Source organism: Apodemus sylvaticus, chromosome 10 (assembly GCF_947179515.1).
Source record: "Apodemus sylvaticus chromosome 10, mApoSyl1.1, whole genome shotgun sequence".
Taxonomy (NCBI): domain Eukaryota; kingdom Metazoa; phylum Chordata; class Mammalia; order Rodentia; family Muridae; genus Apodemus; species Apodemus sylvaticus.
The window spans coordinates 43,255,221-43,275,176 of NC_067481.1; the positions used below are offsets into that span (position 1 = coordinate 43,255,221).

Sequence of the window (19,956 nt, forward strand, 5' to 3'; positions counted from 1 at the left end):
GTGTGTGGGGGGGGGGGGGGGAGCCAGGCTAGCCGTGTGACCTGGAAGGGGGAACTGTGGTACAACCCATGATGGTTCAGCACAGACTGGTCCAGAAGTACCCTAGAGCCGTATTGTCCAGCCATATAAGTAATGTGCTATTTCCTAGTAATTACATTTAAAAAGAACAAATGAATTTTTTTAAAGATTTATTTATGTATATGAGTATACTGTTGCTCTTCAGACACACCAGAAGGCATCGGATCACATTACAGATGGTTGTGAGTCACCAAGTGGTTGCTGGGAATTGAACCTTTGGAGGAACAGTCAGTACTCTTAACCTCTGAGCCATCTCTTCAGCCCCCGGAACAAGTGAATTTTATATTGGCCCCAAATATCCCATATAAAAATTAGTGGGATGCTTCACACTTTTTTCATTCTAAGTCTTTAGAAGATAGTTTGAGGTTACAAATATGAGCTCGCCACACCTCTGGGGCCATACACAGGACAGCCATACAGAGCAGCTCTGCCAGACGGTGCAGGTCTGAAGCCATCACACCAGGCTGCTATCCTGAGCTCTTGAGGTTTCCTAGATCTGGGGAACGCTCCCCATTCTGTTCCAGCTCCACATCACTATGAGACTTTAAAGTACTTATAAAAGCAAAGCCTTTTGTAAGTAAAATTATACAGAATAACATAACTACAAATAGCAAAACTGCCCAAATGCAAGTTTGGCAGCGCCAAAGACAGGTCCTTCAGAAGCCCAGGCATGCCTGGGTCCAAAGGCAGTGAAAAGAGATGCTACTGCAGAGTACACAAGCGCAGGACAGCCTGCTGGCCACCAGGACTCGGGCACCTTCACTCCTGCAGACCCTCAGGAAACAACCTGAAAACTGCTGTCCATCCCACAGGTTCTCACAGCCCTCCTGCCCCAAAAGACAACTCAACTCCATTTAGGACTCCACTCCTCAATTCCCTGCCAAAGGCCTTCAAATATGGACTCCCAGCATGGTTACACGTCCTCCCATCAGCATCAAGGTAAGCCAGCTCTATCTTTACAGAGCACCTGAACTTGATTGGAAACCCTCCAACACCAAAGAAAAGACACCTTTTGAAAAAAAAATTATTTTATTGGAACTCATCTGAACATCAGATATACCTGGTGTTGGTCAGCAAGAACCGTTTGTACATTTGATATTGATGGTGCCAAAACCAAAACAGTGACTGGACATGATGGGAAGAGAAGAGAGCTGAGAACAAAAACCTGATTTTGAAAAGGAAATTAAAAGCCAGTCAGATTCAGTGAAGATGCAAAACCTGGTACAACAAAATCCTTTTACAAAATAGAAATTTATTACCAAAACCTGGAAGGATAATCTGAGAAAGGTTCTAAAGAAAGAGAAAGAGGCCAGCAGGAAGGAGGAGGGAGATAGGGAGGAAGAGGGAGGAAGAGAGAAGACAGCGTATGAGCAGGGAGCACAGTGGGCACAGCAAAGGTGCAGGCGTTACCTGCCCACAAGGCATCAAAGCCTGCTAGGGAACTGCACCGAAAACAAAGCATGCTAAAACAGTGCCACCCTGTCCGGTCACCCTTTCAAGAGGCAGAGAAAGACACTGGGAAGGGAACATGAGGGTGCTTCAAATGCAACAAGGAAAATTAATATTTTAATTAAAAAAAAAAACACCCCAGTCTCATTCCCAATGTTCATTATTTAAAAAAATGAAAAAAAAAAAAAAAAAGCAAATCCATCTGACAGCAGGAAAGGGTGGGAGAGGAAGCAGTGGAGGTCAGACAGCCCAACTCCTCTAGAGGGAGAGAAAGGACACGGCTGAGAGGAAAGAGGAGAGAAACGCAGAGAGGGCAGAGAGGGATAGTTAAAACACTGAGCCTAACCTAGTTACAGTGTTAAAAAGCCACATGCACAGCAGGCCCCCGAGGGCTGTGGGCCCTCACTGCTCCCCGTGTGGCCGTAGTGGACACTAGCTCCTGGACTTCTTCCCGTTTTTTCACAAGTCAGAGCCGAGCGTGCACTGCTGCTGCAGCGGTGGCAGCAGCACAGCGAGCCCTTCAGCTGGTTTGCTGGAGCCAATGTCAGAGAGGGAAGGGTGGACAGGCCAGATGGCAGGGGAAAACACCAAACGCCTCGTTTCAAATGAAAAAGAAAACAGCAGTCTATACATAGTTGTTTGTTTTGGTTCAGTACAAACAGAATAAAAAGTCGTTGCTTTTGATGGTCAGCAAACACCCAATTCTGAAGAGGAGGAGAGGTGGCGCCCAGCAGGTGGATGAGGATCCCCAGTGGTTGGCGGGGTGCCTGGCTTGGCGGCCCTCTCCCAGGAGGCAGAGAGCACAGCTTTAGGTAGTGTAAGCCTTTTTCCTTTTATTTAGAATCTTTTTTTTCTTTTTCTTTTTTTTAAGCAATTTCCCCACTCCCATGTTGGCCAGTGCGGATTACATGAGAACTGGCCGCCTATCGCTGGATACAGATGCACCAATGAGGGTTAAAAACTTTCCGAGCGAAAAGTAGAACAGAAAGAAAAGAATCTCCTAGCATTTCCCCAAGGGTTCACTCTCCTGCCACACACACTCTCCAAAGGACCGCTACAGATCCAACTCTGCAAGAGAAGACAGAGCAGTGTCAATCGGGAAAGCAACGAGGACCAGACGGTGTTCAGTGTGGACAGGCAGACAGGAGACAGCACTGCCGGCCCAGGTCCTGGAGCCAGCACTCACCTATGTCAGCTTCTTGGCTTTGTTGTAGAGGGAGTCCACTACTTTACTCATGTTCTGAATTGTTTCCAGAGCAGCTTCATAAGTTTTATCTACTGGGGGTTCATCAAAAATGATCAGGACACCCTCCCCCTGGTCCAAAATCCCTGTAAGAAACAGCCACAAGCCAGGTAGGAAGACATATTAGATAATAAACAGTAAGGACCCCACTCCCTAGTCTCATTTTCTCCCAACTTCTCACAGCATAACTTCCTATATATAATATACTCTCTTCTTTTTAAAAGGGGTCCTTTATTATTTTAATTTCTGTGTTTACATATGACTCTGTATGAGGATACATATGGATGCCAGAAGAGGGTATCAAATCCTCTTAATCTAGAGTTACAGGCAGTTGTGAGTTGCTATATAGATGCTGGAAACTGAACATGGGTCCGCTGTAAGAGCAGTTAAATGTCCTAACTGCTGAGCTGTCTCTCCGGCCCGTTACACAGTCTTCAAAGGGAGCATCAGAACAGAGACTCAGGCTCTGTTTTAAAGATACACGCCCTCAAATTCTAACTTGCTCCTGGTCTATGTGAGACTTTTACTCACCATGAAACTTCTTGTCAAGAATCATCTGTGATAATTTTCTTTCCACGTCAGCCTAAAATCAAAATACATAAAGACAAAGACACCAATATTCATTGGTCAGAGATCAGCCTGACATGAAAGTTAAAGACTCTTACAAGAAATGGATTGGGGCAAAATACCAACAACACAACTGAAGCCCAGAGCCCAAGTTCTATTCCCACAGAGAGCCTAGCCCCCTCTACACCGCTGCCTAGCCCCACCCCTAAAAGGCCTGAGAACTTACCTTGGAGAGTTTGATGAGGCTAGATATGTGTTCAATCTAAAAGGAAAAGTAGACAGCAACACTGAAAGTTTGAATTTACAGTCAATATAAAAAGGACAGAGAACCGTTGTGTCTCAAGCCTGCTGAACCTAGAGGGCCAGATTCTCCGTGGTCATGCTTAATGTTCTGCTGCCCTATCTACTTCCCTGCCCTTCACTATACAGAATATACTCCCATCCCATGCACCAAATCCATACAATATTTATCACATGTACAGTGACTACAAGAGAGGGATAATACTCAGAATACAAGGACAGGCCAGCTTGCAGCCTTCTACCCCACCAGCTTCCTTCTCCTTCATTTTCCAGCAAGACAAGTCCAAGCCTTTGGTTGCCTCTTACCAGACAGACATACCCTTGAAAATGAGTTCCTATTTTGGACAACTGTGAAAAAAGAAGTGGCCGTAGCACAACATCTAGGCCAAAACTGTTAACAAAGTTCCCAGGAAGATTCTTACCTGTACTCGGGAAAAAGGTTCAATGACCCGGATCAGATTCTGCTCCAGTAAATTATCGTACAACTTGGCCAAATGTGTGCTGATGATTGGGTCGTCCCGGAGTTCTGCCCTGTAGTCTGTCAGAGCCTGCAAAACAAACCTCACAACTGTTAAGGTCTGGGTAAAATATTAAGGCCTCGGTGGAATGTTAAGGCCTAGGTAACTGTTATCTGGCTAGCTTGCCATTCTCTGCTGTTACTAATATAAAAAAATGTTCTCATATGTTGTTTCTGCTGTTACTAGAAAACTCTCTCATGCCCAAGTTGATTACATATTCTGTTATGTTCTGTGCCCTTGGAAACCAATCTAATTATGATATAAAGTCAGTAGAACTGCTTTCTTTAGTTATCCACACGTGGGGCAGTGGACCATGCAACCAGACACAAGAACTGGTAAGGTAGCACAAAGCTCAGAACCCCGGTAAATCTCATAATTGAGAACGGCAAGAATTCAAACTAGCTCCCGACCAGGTTCCTGTCCTTGAGCACATGACCACAATACCCCACTAAGAGGGTCATGACAACCAGTCACATAACAGAGACCAGAATTCTCCGTGCTAATGAGGCATCTAGACAGGCCCTGAGTGTTTAGACAGTGAGCTCCCCTTCCTGGACATCCTTCTCCACAAAAGGTGTTTACTCTGGTTCACCCAAGTTAGACGTATGCATCTTCATCTGCCATGAATAAAGCAGTTTGGACAAACAAGGGTGTCTCCTTCATCAAGGACTGCTGTGGGGAAGGCCTTCGTCACACAGAGCCACACCTAAGTCTCCTGTAAAAGGCCCTCTATACTCCTGGCACTTACTCAGAGCTAAGCCCCCCCATTCTACCCGAGGCCCCCATTCTCAACTCCTCAAAGTTCCCAGCGGTGCCTGGGTACACAGGAGTTTGAGAACCACAGCCTCTGTTTCTTAGCTGGAAAAACATGGGCTGAGACCCCTATCTTAGACTGTGTCTTGCCTCTGAGAGAGGTGTATCGGCTGTTCTGACACCCCAGTAGGGAGGTGAAGATGCAGAGACACACCCACAGTAAGCTTGGACCCAAACCAACCACATAGCAGCACTTCCCACACCTGGGTATAAGCTGTGTGGTACTTGCTTTTATAAGCTGCCCCTGGAATGGACCCCAACATAAGAGAGACACCTGCACCAAAAAAAAGAAACTATTTGGATTAAGTCTTCCATTTTGAGGGCTAGAGAGATGGCTCAGCGGTTAAGAGCACTGATTGCTCTTCCAGAGGTCCTGAGTTCAATTCCCAGTAACCACATGGTGGCTCACAACCATCTGCAATGGGATCTGATACCCTCTTCTGGTGTGTCTGAAGACAGCAACAGTACTTATAAAAATAAATAAATCTTAAATAAATAAATGGGGTGAGGGGGGGGCTTCCATTCCGAGCAGGGGCTGAGTAAGGTTTATGTTCCCAAGACCTCCCTGGGAACTGACATCCTACTGAGCAGAAAACAGACATCCAGGTTGGCAAGTTAAGCCATGAATATTCCGGGCGGTGGTGGCACACTTTTAATCCCAGCACTTGGGAGGCAGAGGCAGAGGCAGGTGGATTTCTGAGTTCAAGGCCAGCCTGGTCTACCGAGTGAGTTCCAGGACAACCAGGGCTACACAGATAAATCCTAGCTCAACGCCCCCCCCAAAGACATGAATATTAAATAAGGCAAGTCTCCCCCGCCACAGTTGAATACCCCAACCAATGGAAGCAGCAGCATACAACACGTACAACAAAGATATGTTCCTAAGGAAACCCTCTATCCCTAAATCCTGATTGGTGGAATAATTTGACACAGATATTTGTAGATTTTAGGCTTAAACCCATGTAGGATATTAACGTCACAGCTCAGCTCCCAAGTCTGAATCATGATCCTGATCAATCAGTCCTGGGGTGCATGCTCAATAAACCATTCCTGTCTGACTGAGATCAGTGCTTGTGTAGTTTGTGAGGCAACTCCTGGACCACAACAGTAACAGAGACTGGCACAGCACTAAGTCTCTAATCCTTGCCTCCTGAGGTGGACTGGCCCTGGTAATTGTATCATTGCTGTATATACAGGAAGTCTGGAAAGCTGAAAGGAAGACAGCAAGAAGAGTATGAGGAGCAAGAGTGTGGAGCCACCACCTTTCTGTCCTGACGTTCAACTGTGTAAGCCAAGACACTCTACTTACAAAACCAAATGAACTCCACATGTATTTTCAGCATATATTTCAAAGAACTCTGAGATTAACAATGAACAACACTGAATTACACAGGTAGTTCCCTAAGAGCTCTGGGGGACAATACAGGCAAAGAAACAAAACGCCTTGTTTTTGGTTTTTTTTTTTTGTTGTTGTTGTTTCTTTTTTGAGGGAGTGCTGTTTTTCCCCCTTCTGTTTGTTTGTCAAGACAGGATTTTTCTGTGGACCAGGCAGGACCCAACTCAGGACCCGCCTGCCTCTGTTGGGTTTAAAGGCATGCACCATCACCTCTGGCTAGATCTGATTTTTGTTTCTGTTTTCTCCCAACACTAAAATTTTTATTGATAATTTTGTAATTCACATAATGCACCCTGATCACACTCATTTCTCAGTCCTCCCAGGTCCTTAAAAATATAAGAATATATGCTTTTGTTCTAATCTCTGACGTGGGATATGGGACTGCTTCAGATTGTTCACAGCAGCTGACTATGTGATTTGCCTCATGCTCTAGCAGGGGAGTGATTTTACCAGCAGCAGATAGTTTCTGCAGCTGTGTGGATGTTTGGAATTCCAGAGACTTTTTAGAGGATATATAAATGCTAGGGTCCTAAGAGGCAGGGTGGGTTGTTGATGGGTTATTGGTTGCTTGCTGTTGGGTCTTCGTGAGCAGAGAAAAAACAAGAAGAAATTAGATATCCTGACAGTGAAGATCAAACTTGCCCCAGGGAACTCACAGCCCTAATCTGCAGGAAGCAGTCTAACAGTAACCCATCCCTCTTCTTTCTATCCTTTCTTTCTCCCTTATCTAGGGTTAGGGGGTTGAAAGGGTGGAAAAGAGGGTAGGGAAGAAGGAAAGAAAGAACCCACAAAGTAGCAAATGCTGGCCACAAAGAAGGGAAAACTAAAAAACAAAAACAAATAAACAAACAAAAACACAAGTTTTTTGTGTTGCCCATATACTCACTGGAGCACGGTCAGACTCCCAGTGGCCAGCTCCTTAAAGAAAACTGAGTACCAAAAGCCATCAACTGTGGAGACGACTACATTTCAGCATCCTTATCACAGTTTTTAAGACTTCTCTGGCCAGGCGATGGTGGCACACACCTGTAATTCTAGCACTTGGGAGGCAGGGGCAAGCGGATTTCTGAGTGTGAGGCCAGCCTGGTCTACAGAGTGAGATCCAGGACAGCCAGGGCAACACAGAGAAACCCTGTCTCGAAAAAACTATTGAAAAGAAAGAAAGAAAGAAAGAGAGAGAGAGAGAGGGGGGGGAGGGAGGGAGGAAAGGAAAGGAAAGAAAAGGAAAGGAAAGAAAAGGAAAGAAAAGAAAGAAAGAAAGTTCTCTGCCTAGGCTGTTTTTTTATTTTGTTTGGGGGAGGGGTGACAGATGCTTTCTATGACTCTCTGGTTTTTAAGTTGATTATTAAACCCAGACTAAGAGAACATCAGTTCAGAAAAGAATATACAAATCCCATCCTAAAGCTTGAAGAAGTGTTTCTCCCATTTCAGCCTATTGAGGAAGTTTCTCTTAGAGCGAGGTAAAGAGGCTCACACTTGCCACACTTGGGAAACGAGGCAGGACTGCTCTGAATTCCAGGTCAGTATAGGGTACATAGCAAGACCCTGTTTCAAAAAATAAAACAAGTGCCAGATGGTGATAGTGTACACCTTTAGTCTCACCACTCAGGAGACAGAAGCAGAAGGATCTCTGTAAGTTTGAGGATAGCCAGGTCTACAGAGAGTTCCAGGACAGTCAGGGCTACACTGAGAAACCCTATCTTGAAAAATAGATGGATGGATGGATGGATGGATGGACGGACGGACGGACGGACAGGAAATAAACAGAAAAATGACTCTTGTTCACAGAGTGCAAAGCGAACTTGGAATACCTAAGGCCTATGTGGAAGTAGGCCTAGAGTTATGCCATGAGACATGACAATTGTGTGGTTTGGCCATCCCCTAATTATTTACCACAAAGTAAAGGTAAATAACTTTATTGTATATATGAATAACAACTTTTGTTTAACCTGTGCACATGCACATGTGTGTCCTGAGCTGGAGTGATAGGAGGTGATAGGCTGCTAGATGTGAGTGCTGGGACGCAGTCCAGGCCCTCTGTAAGAGCAGGACATTCTCTTAAGACTATGAACCATTTCTCAGTTCTGAATGACAATGTGACATAAAGCATACACAAATAGCCGGGCGTGGTGCCACACGCCTATAATCCCAGCACTTGGGAGGCAGAGGCAGGTGGATTTCTGAATTCGAGGCCAGCCTGGTCTACAGAGTGAGTTCCAGGACAGCCAGGGCTACACAGAGAAACCCTGTCTCGAAAAAAACCAAAAAAAACCATACACAAATGAAATACAGTTCAGCATCCCACTCCACTCAGTGTAAAGAACTATTTCAGGGATTTGATGTCGTTCTGGGTGAAGAGACTGTGGGATCAACATTAATACCTCTAACTTTGAAATGGTTTTGTTTTTTGAGACAGGGTTTCTCTGTGTACCACTTACTGTCCTAGAACCTTCTGTAGACCAGGCTGGCCTAGAACTCAGGGATCTACCTGTCTCTGCCTCCCAAGTGCTGGAATGACACCACTGCTGTAACTGTTCTTCAATAGCCCTCTTCTCCATCCCTTCCCCATCAATTCAATACCATGCTCACCTTTTCAAAATCTGCCAGTGATCTGTTCTTGCTAGCTTGAGCCACACATTTCAATGCTTCTGTCTGAGAATTAAAAAATAAATTGTTAGATAGATAGATAGATAGATAGATAGATAGATAGATAGATAGATAGATATAGACAGACAGACAGACAGACAGACAGACATGTATTTCATGAACATGATCTGTTCTGCATGTGTACATGCACCCAAGGTCTCATAAGCACTTTCTGTTATACACAAAAAACCTGTCCTCACCATCACTTTTTTTAAGGGGCCTGGGTAGAAAAGCCAGCAGTATTGAATATCACTGTATGCCAACCAATTTCCCTTTGAAATGTGAAGTCACTTAAATAGAAGTTTCCCAGAAAGATAGACCTAAATAAGGATTCCCTAGAGAAAACAACAAGAGAACTGTGATTTCTTTCTCCTTATTCCAAGATTTTTATCTCCACATGCACCCAATTCTTTCTGCCCTAAAACCTGATAATCTCTTGGTTTTATCAAGGTTCACTCTGCTAGCTTTGATACAAAACACTGATTGAGTAAGGTTTGCACTGGGGTTCAGACAGTAGTCCACATATTACACTTGAATATTATACTTGATCTTAGCCAAAAGGTCGAGAAGCGATACACTTGAATATTAAAACCCTACAGTATGACAAAACTGAATATAGGTGGCCAATCCAACTTGGTTACAAAAAGATACCTGCCAAACTATAAGTCTACACTCAACACCCATCTTTCCAGATCAGCCTGGTTTCTTTTGAAAGCTCTCACTGAGGCACAAAGTAACAGGGAGCACCTCCGAGTCAGCCTTACAAATAAGGAGGTAAGTCTATACGGCCGACTAACCAGGACAGGCTGTCAGGAGCACAGATCTTAGCATCTTCCCTACAGATGATAAATGTCATAATGAGTACCCTTTGGAAGGCAGAGCCACGTAACAAACATTCCAAGTCTACGTCCACAGCTCTCAGCTCCCCGTCCTCTTCCTGGACACGTGCAGACTCCTCTCAACAGTACTCTATTTTTTGTTTTGTTTTGCTTTGTTTGGAGACAGGGTCTTACTATGTAGCCCTGACTGTCCTAGAACTAACAGAGATCTGCCTACCTCTGCCTCCTAATGCTGGGGTTAAAGGTGTATGCTACCATACCCAGCTTCAAATCCAGTTATGAGGAAAATCTCTACAGTAACTATAATCTGACTTGAAACTTTTACTGAAGAAACAACAAATTAGGACCGCTTACGACGAAATCAGTGTTTGTTGATAGCATTCCAAAGATTTATCAAGATAGCTAATCTGTTCGCTGTTTAGAAACAACCATACTTGAAATTCACAATGATTGGTTTGACTTAATGATGACAGTCAAAGAGCAGAGAGGGAATAGGACACACACCTGGGACAGCATCCTTACAACTGTGTGGTCTAAAAAGTCATCCACATTTACCCAAATACAAAAAGGTTGATCAACCATTCAAGGTCTCTCTCTCTTTTTTTTTTTTTTTTTTTTTTGGATTTGGTTTTTCAAGACAGGGTTTCTCTGTGTAGCCCTGGCTGTCCTGGAACTCACTCTGTAGACCAGGCTGGCCTCGAACTCAGAAATCTGCCTGCCTCTGCCTCCCAGAGTGCTGGGATTACAGGCATGCGCCACCACCACCCGGCTCAAGGTCTCTTTTAAAGTACACCAGATTCATAGTATGAACTGAAAGATCAGTTGAGAAACACTAAGGGAAGTCTCAAAAGTTAGTTCTCACACCAAGTAATCTGACCTCCCCATAACCATATCAAAGCAGGTTTCTGACCCAGAGAGTCAGATGTCAGATTCTGTATAGGTTCTATTTGCATGTCAGGTTCACAATAGGAAGATCTGGCAAAGATAAATTATAACCTAACAGCAAATGCTACAATATATTTCTGTAAGTCCCTCAAGTTACCTATCTGTACCAGCATCCAACACTGACTTTCTAGGCCAAGAATTTAACAGTAAAGAAAGCCCAATGGATGAGCTTAAGGGAAAAAAGCAGGGAGTGGGGAAGGGAGGATGGAGACCTGAGGAACACTAGTCCCATCAAACATCATGAATTGACAATAAGCTAGTTTCAGAGCACAAGTGCATTCACAATATTCCCTACCTGCCTCCCTGCATACCGAAGTGCAAGCTTTCCGCTCACCAAAGCCTGGACATCTTCTGGGCTGCAAAAAAGACAACAACAACACAAAAACAAAACAAAACAAACAAAAAAAACAATAACTTGGTCAATTGCTCCAGGACATAGGTTTAGGTTAACTACTAACCAGAATTCCATTGTGAAGGCTCCACTGAGAGAAAAATCAACCAAACCCATATGTCCCAACACTACAGAAGTTGGTGATTTTTCACTCTTAGCCAAGGCTAGTAGTAAAAGGTAAAAATATCCCAAAATTAAACAAAGTACAGCTAGGCATGGTAATACATACTTTTAGAGAGGCAGAAGCAGTTGCATCTCTGAATTCAAGGCTAGCCTGGTCTACATAGTAAGATTCTATCTCAAAAAAAAAAAAAATAGATAGAGGGGGTGGGGGACGTTAGAAAAAAAGAAATAGAAAATTAGGAAGAGGAGGAGAAAGCCCAATTGAATGTGCCCACCTGCCCAATAATCAACAGGCAGCATGATGTTTAAGGGAGCTGTCAGCACAGCGGGTCTTGTCCAAACACAACCCTGGGGCTGTAGCTCACCTGGCAGAGAGTCGCCTGACAAACATGGAGCTTGGGTTTGCTTCCCAGCACCAGTAACTCATATTTGTAATCACCACACTTGGACAGCAGAAATGTGCCTCCAACATCATCCTTGTCTACATAAAAAGTTGAGGCCAGATCTGGAGAGATGGTTCAGTGGTTAAGAGTACTTGTTGCTCTAGCAAAGGACCTGGATTCAATTCCCAGCACCCACGTGGACACTCACAAATATCTGTAACTTCAGCTCCAGAGGATGATGCCTTCTGGACACCAGGCATGTAAGTGGAGCACAGACACACATTCAGGAGAAACATATGTATACATACAAAACTAAATTTCAAAAAAATATATTCAAAAAAAATTAAGGCAATCAGGGCAGTGGTGGCTTACACCTTTAATCCCAGCACTTGGGGAACAGAAAGCAGACTGATCTCTGTGAGTTGGAGGCCATCCTGGTCTACATAGTAAGTTCCAGGACAGCCAAGACTACATAGAGAAACAGTCTCTAAAAAAAACAAACAAAAAAAAAATTAGTTATATCCAGCCTAGGTAACATGAAATCCTGTGTCCCCTGGCATATCCCTCTTAAAAGAAAGGAAAGGAGGGAGGGAAAGAAAAGAAGGAAAGACAGAAAGTGGAGAGAGACAGATAGGATGGGAGGGAGGGAGGGAGGGAGGGAGAAAAATATAAAATTTAAAAATCAGGGCTGGAGAGATGGCTCAGAGGTTAAGAGCACTGACTATTCTTCTAAAGGTCCTGAGTTCAAATCCCAGCAACCACATGGTGGCTCACAACCATCGGTAATGAGATCTGACCCCCTCTTCTGGTGTGTCTGAAGACAGCTACAGTGTACTTACATATAATAAACTCTTCCATCAGTACACACACACACACACACATACATATACACATACGCATACACATATACATACACAGTCTGAAAATTGTCTATCTCCGGGCAGGTTGGGGTGATTTTAATTTAAAAAAAAAAATAAAAACCATGACCCTAGGTTAGGGATTGTGTTTACCTAGTATTCATGAGGCTCTGGGCTCAGTCTCCAGCACCACTTAACTATCATGCCTTTATTTTTTTTGTGTGGTTTTTTTTTTTTTGGTTTTTTTGGTTTTTTGGTTTTTTGGTTTTTTTGAGACAGGGTTTCTCTGTATAGCCCTGGCTGTCCTGGAACTCACTCTGTAGACCAGGCTGGCCTGGAACTCAGAAATCCGCCTGCCTCTGCCTCCCAAGTGCTGGGATCACAGGCTTGCGCCACCACCACCCAGCTCTATCATGCCTTTAAAAGTCCACTTTAAAAAGATTTACTCGGCTCATTGTTTCCCTGTTCTAGGTGACCAGTTGACTAACACTGGCCTATCACTATTTCCTGAACTATGTCCTGTGCTCAATACCTGTGAGGACAGATTATTTGAAGAGTGAGAAATCTCCAAGAGAATTTCCCAGTTAAGTAATTTCTAAAATCATCTCCCAAAGTCTCAAAGAGCAGCAATCAAAAATGTCATAGAACACCTCTGTCCACCCCACTCTGTATCAGCCTGCCCCATCGCCTGCATCTAGAGGTGCACCTAATAGTGGCCACACTCCCCACCTGAGTCATCTCTGCTGTAGTACATACTCGGTTGAAATATTAGTTCTTACATCCTCCAGTTAACGGTCACTTACGTGTTGAGCATGATTTTGCACAGCAACATGTACTTCAGAGATGTGATGGCCTTGGGGCTATCAATGGAGTCGTAGCCTTCAAATGCCTCATAGAAATATGAGTATGCAGTCTTCCAGTCCTTCTCCTCTGCTGCATGAATAATACCTGGTCAGTGAAAAAGAAAGAACAAAGAACCATATAAAATAACAGAACCATAAGAGAGCTAGAAAAAAGCCTTAGAAATTGACCAATAGCACCAAGTTACTAATGAGCTCAAGGAACTGCTACAAGTCACAGCCAGTTCCTAAAAGTTGACATTAGAACCCCAGGTCTCTAGCCTCTCTGATCAGCACCCTTTTTAATTTCTCAAAGGCGTTAGAGATCCAATTCAAAAGGAACCCCAAACACACACAGTGTATCATCTCTCTTTTTTTTCTTTTTGGTTTTTTCGAGACACAGGGTTTCTCTGTGTATCCCTGGCTGTCCTGGAACTCACTCTGTAGACCAGGCTGGCCTCGAACTCAGAAATCCGCCTGCTTCTGCCTTCCAAGTGCTGGGATTAAAGTCTCCCCTGCTTCTTACCACCTAGTCCTACACATGTTTAACCTCCAGGATATCACCTAAACAGACCAGTGAGCTGACCAGACCACACGATTAAACTCAATTAGTAACATCAATCAGCTCTGAACTGGAATATAGTAAAGTGCTTGACTAACACATATAAGCCCTGCATTTAAACCTGGCATGAAATAAACTAAACATGGTTTCAAACATCTATAATCCTAGCACTTGGAGGGAAAACAGGAAGACCACAAGTGTAAGGTCATCCTCAACTACAAATCAATTTTAAAGCCATCCTGGATTTCATGGGGTCTATATCTCAAAAGCAGAACAATAAAATTAAAATAAAAAATAAGAATTAGTAAAGTGAGCCAGGCAGTGGTGGCTCATGCCTGTAATCCCAGCACTCTGGGAGGCAGAGGCAGGCAGATTTCTGAGTTCCAGGACAGCCAGGGCTATACAGAGAAACCCTGTCTCAAAAAAACCAAATCCAAAAAACGACCAAAAAAAAAAAAAAAAAGATTTAGTTAAAAAAAAAAAAATCTTTTTTTTTCTGGTCGTTTTTGGATTAAGAACTGTTCTTCCTGAGGTTCTGAGTTCAATTCCCAGCAACTACATGGTGGCTCACAACCATCTGTAATGGGATCTGGTAGCCTCTTCTGATGTGTCTGAAGACAGCTACAGTGACCCATATACATAAAATAAATTAAAAAAAAAATAGTAATCCAGCTTTTTCTTAGCTGATCTTTGGTTTTCTCTCTTTGTTTAATTTTTCAAGACAGGTTCTCTCTAGATAATTTGAGCTGTCCTGGAGCTCACTGTGTAAACCAGGCTGGCCTCCAACTCTCACAGAGATCCACCTCTCCCTCCAAATGCTAGGAGTAAAAGTATGTGCTACCACACCTGGCTAAATTTAGGAGTTCCATACTGAAGCAGATTTCCTAATTGGCAACAATCCTCAACATGTTATTTCTTTCATTTCAAATACACCTTATTTGGGGATATGCTTTTTGCCTATATGCAATCAGTGTATAATAAATCTCATATAATCCAATTCCATGAACAGCTACACACAATGACCCAGTATTTCTTTAGGTTAATACCAAAGTTTATCTCTAATCCCAACTGGGTTGTTCCAGGTGAGCTTAATGTCAGTTGAAATGACTACATGCAGAGTATGTCATGTCCTCACCTGAGAGGACATGGAAGTCAGTAGCTAGTAGGCTGAGAAGTGCTTCTCTATACTTTGCCTAACTCTGTATCCCTTTATGGCATTAAACCTCAACCCCACCCATCTCTTTACCAGAGTGCTTCCCTACCCTTTTTATATAAAACACTTAGCAAATAAAAGTAAAAGGATAAAGAGGCTAATAGTTGATCCTAGAAAAATCAGCCTTTTAGCAGCATGCCCATAACTCACTGTAACAACTGGGACACAATGCACAGAGGCGGTAAGCTTCCAGCTTAGCACCTTTACCTATAACCTACCATCTCCCACTCTGAGTGAAGAGTCAAATCCTTTTATTAACAGTTCTTAACTACAGAGGTCTATTAGGAAAATATGTACTTCTTTTTTCTTTTTTTTGTTCGAGACAGGGTTTCTCTGTGTATCCCTGGCTGTCCTGGAACTCACTCTGTAGACCAGGCTGTCCTCGAATGCAGAAATCCACCTGCCTCTGCCTCCCAAGTGCAGGGATTACAGGCGTGCGCCACCACCACCCGGTAAATATGTACTTCTTTATAGCCAAGGAAAAGTCCCTCAAAATAGAACAAACCAGGGCTGGAGAGGCAGTTTAGCTGTTAAAAGCACTGACTGCTCTTCCAGAGGACTTGAATCAAATCCCCCAAACACATATGGTAACTAACAACATCTCTAACCTCCAGTTCTAGAGAATGTAACGCCTTCTTCTAGACTCCATGGGCACCAAAACACACACACACACACACACACACACACACACGCACGGTACATAGACTATACATGCAGGCAAAATTATCACACACATTAAACGAAATAAATCTAAGAGAGGAAGAAAGACACAACAAACTGCTAAAGCTATTAGACTTAATAAATATCAGAATTTCCCCATATCCCCCAGCATATCAATAGAGCAGAATAAATCACTAAAATAAGTCTGTTTGGGGAAAAGGGGGGAGCTTATACCCCCAGCACTCAGGAAGCTGAGGAAGAATTCAAGTCCAAAGCCAGCACAGATTATTATATAGAAAATTATCTTGGGGGGGGGGGGGCTGTGATGGCTCATGCCTTTAATCCCAGCACTGGGGAGGTAGAGGCAGGTGGATCTCTGTGAATTCGAAACCAAACAGGTCTACAAAATGAGTCCAGGAGAGAGAAACCCTGTCTGGAAACCATGCCACCCCTCCATAAAGGGGTGGGGTGGGGTGGTAATAAGGTCTCAAAAACAAATATGCTGTTTTCATGAAAACGTTAGCAAAAGAAGCTATATCAACACTAGCTGCATCACTGTTGGCAGAAGTGTACTTTGTATGTTTCTCCATTAATTTATTTATCCTGCTTGCTGCCCCTCCCCCCTCTCCCCTCAGGGTTCTTTCCTATGCTCCCTCCTCTGAGCAGGCAGAGCCCCCTGGGTACCACTGCCCCCATGGCACATCAAAGCTCTGCGGAACTGGGCACATCCTCTCCCACTGATGAGACAAGGCAGCCCAGCTAGGAGAATGGGCTCCACAGAATGCTTACTTTTTTAAAAAACTTATTCATGCATCTGAATATGTTTGTGTACATGCCCAAAAAGGCCAGAAGAGGGCATCAAATCCCTTAGAGCTGGAATGGCAGGCAAGTTGTGAGATGATGCCCAATGCATTCCAAACTACTTAGCCATTTCTTCAGTCTGAATATTTACTTTAAAAAGCAAAGACCCACACAGTAGCTGGGTGGTGGTGTCCCACGCCTTTGATCCCAGCACTTGGGAGGCAGAGGCAGGTGGATTTCTGAGTTCCAGGCCAGTCTGGTCTACAGAGTGAGTTCCAGGACAGCTAGGGCTACACAGAGAAACCCTATCTCGGAAAAAAAAAAAAAAGAGCCACACAGTCATTCAACACAAACATTAAAGGGAATCTTCCATGTGCCAAGCAAAAAAATATACAGACAAGACTTCTAAGTAGCTTATGATAGTGTATACAGAAGAATAGATTTTTGGGGACTTGAGAGAGCAGAGCACCAGTCCTTGCAGAGAGCCTAGGTTCAGTTTCTAGTACCCACATAGTGGCTGACAACTATGTGTAACTCTAGTTCCAGGGCATCAATGCTCTCTTCTGGCTTCTGTGGGCACCAGGCATACATGTAGCACATATACATACATGAAGAAAAAGCACCCATTCATATAAAATTAGATAGATCACACACACACACACACACAGAGAGAGAGAGGTGTTAATTCAAAAGCAAAACCAGAGAACCAGCAGAGATGAATCTGTGATTTAGAAGCCAGCCTGGGGCTGGAGAGATGACTCAGCGGGTAAGAGCACTGACTGCTCTTCCAAAGGTCATGAGTTCAAATCCCAGCATCCACATGGTGGCTCACAACCATCCATAAAGAGATCTGACACCTACAGTGTACTTACATATAATAAATAAATATTTAAAAAAAAAAAAAAGAAGAAGAAGAAGCCAGCCTGGTTCAGAGCTATAAAATGAGAGCCTGTGTCAAAAACAAGAAGGAATGAACAAAGGACATATGCAGAAGAGGCACCTGAATTAGGTTCAGAAAGATAACAGAGGAATCTGTATCCAGACACAAGTGTATGAAAAGACAGAACACCTGAAACTAGGATTTATCTTCTTTTGTTTTTTGAGACAGGATTTCTGTGTAACCCTGGCTGTCCTGGAACTCACTCTGTAGACCAGGCTGGCCTTGAACTCAGAAATCCACCTGCCTCTGCAGGGATTAAGGGCATGTACCTTGCTAGGATTATTTTCTAATAGCCCTGATATGTGACTCTTTCAAAAAGCTTCTAAAAATCTCTAAGAGACTAATAGATTTCACTAACACACATATGTTAAGCCAATATGGAAGAGAAACGCTACAGTTTTTAGTAACTAAGAAGTAAATTAAGTCAGATTCCTAAAGTATGGCTCTGACAGCCATACTTTAATTATCCTTAATTATTGTAGATAGTTAATAGGAAAAAGCTTGCTAGAAAGGCAGCCTTGCGGGGGTGGGGGGAGGGGGGGGGTGGCGCACACCTGTAATCCCAGCACTCTGGGAGGCAGAGGCAGGCGGATTTCTGAGTTCAAGGACAGTCAGGGCTATACAGAGAAACCCTGTCTCGAAAAAACCAAATCCAAAATAAATAAGAAGGAAGGAAGGAAGGAAGGAAGGAAGGAAGGAAGGAAGGAAGGAAGGAAGGAAGGAAGGAAGGAAGGAAGGAAGGAAGGAAGGAAGGCAGCCCTGTAACTGGCTTCTTTTGAGGAAAATTGAGCCAAATAAGCCACCTGATTTACAGTCGAAGCTCCACCCTTACCCACCCTCTAGTCCCCATCCCACTCCCTTTGACCCTTTGCCCTAAGATAAGGTTAGCAGTTGGAAGCACATCTTATGAACTGCTGGGCCCTTACCTGACTGCATGTCCAGGGTGGCCTGCAATTTAGGGGGGCAGTAGATGGCATTTGCTGTGGTTCGAGCAGAGGTTAAGGCAGCTCGGGCTTTCGGCAGATTACTCAGAGCATGGTAAGTTTTGCTTTCTAAAAGCTGTACTTCCACCAAAAGCGCTTTATCGTCCATCTTTTTCAACTCCCGCAGCAGCTGAGAACCTGGAAAGGGAAAGACACATGTTTGTTAGCCTCCGTACCACCCTCACCCCACCCCCTATTTTAAGATAGGAACTTACTATGCAGTTCTGGGTAGCCTGGAATGTACTAGGAAGACGAAGCTAGCCTAAAGCTTTGAGCTGCCATACCCAGCCTCCCCACCCAAAAAAGAAAGATTTGTTTGGGGCTAGAGAGATTTTTCAAAGGTTAAGAACACTGGTTGCTCTGGCAGAACACCTGGTTCAATTCCCAGGACCCACATGGTGGTTTACAACCATCTGTAGTTCCAGTTTCAAGGATCCAATGCCTTCTTCTACACTAGGCATACATGTGGTAGATGTACATATATGCAGACAAACACTCATACACACATTTATTTTAAAAAAGAAAGGTTTGTTTTAATTTTATGACCATGTAACTTTGTGATGTATATGCAAGCATATACCCGATACTATCCCTTTATGCTCACAGAGACCAAAAGGACATCAGGCATTCTTCCCTTTCACTTTCTACCTATTTCTCTAAGGCAAAGTCTCTTCCTAACTCTGGGACTCCGGTTTTCTCACCTAAGCTGGAGGCTAGCAAGCCCCAGCGATCCTCCTACAGCCACATGCCTTGAAGCTGACAATTTTTCTAGATTTTCTTGGTGGCCTTAATTTTAATATTATAATACCATAAACTCTCACTTTCCACTCATGGCAATGAGAAACCTTCTAAATCTCATACAGGTCACTTTTACAGCCTATGTAAGAACTAAATTTCTCTCTAATGCGCTTTCAAAAGAAAACTATGTATCTCTAAAACTTTTATTCTAACTACAACACTGGAACTAAGAGTCTTACACACTCACACTAAGTTTACAGTAAGAATCTCTCCCATCAGCTGGGCAGTGGTGGCGCACGCCTTTATTCCTGGCACTTGGGAGGCAAAGGCAGGTGGATTTCTGAGTTTGAGGCCAGCCTGGTCTACAGAGTGAGTTCCAGGACAGCCAGGGCTACACAGGGAAACCCTGTCTCGAAAACAAACAAACAAACAAAAAAAGAATCCCTCCCACCCACTGTGTGAGAGAGAAACCCTGGAAGCAGACATAGTGAAGGCATGCCTGCACTGCAGCTCTTAGAGAGCTGTGGCAGAATGAGGAGGACCGGCTACATGGTAAGAAACTGTCTCAACAAGACAAACACAAAGAAAACAGGGTACAGGGCTCATGGGCGAGGAAGAGGTTTTAGGTATGTCAACAGTCTTCAAATATACCTTTTTTTCTCCAACTCAGAA

General features: G+C 43.7%; 1 protein-coding gene across 1 annotated transcript in view; it reads right to left on the reverse strand.

The window, feature by feature from the left end:
- Positions 1 to 1,088: 1,088 nt before the first annotated feature.
- Psmd11 (proteasome 26S subunit, non-ATPase 11) overlaps positions 1,089 to 19,956 on the reverse strand; it is a 45,210-nt gene continuing 26,342 nt past the window's right edge. Inside the window, exons 6-14 of the mRNA XM_052195038.1 lie at positions 18,490 to 18,684; positions 13,352 to 13,496; positions 11,090 to 11,150; positions 8,954 to 9,016; positions 4,060 to 4,185; positions 3,564 to 3,599; positions 3,302 to 3,353; positions 2,714 to 2,856; positions 1,089 to 2,595 (exon numbers count right to left, since the gene is read on the reverse strand). Of these exons, the coding sequence (XP_052050998.1) occupies positions 2,714 to 2,856; positions 3,302 to 3,353; positions 3,564 to 3,599; positions 4,060 to 4,185; positions 8,954 to 9,016; positions 11,090 to 11,150; positions 13,352 to 13,496; positions 18,490 to 18,684 (821 nt within the window). The 3' untranslated portion in view covers positions 1,089 to 2,595. The remainder of the gene's footprint in view (positions 2,596 to 2,713; positions 2,857 to 3,301; positions 3,354 to 3,563; positions 3,600 to 4,059; positions 4,186 to 8,953; positions 9,017 to 11,089; positions 11,151 to 13,351; positions 13,497 to 18,489; positions 18,685 to 19,956) is intronic.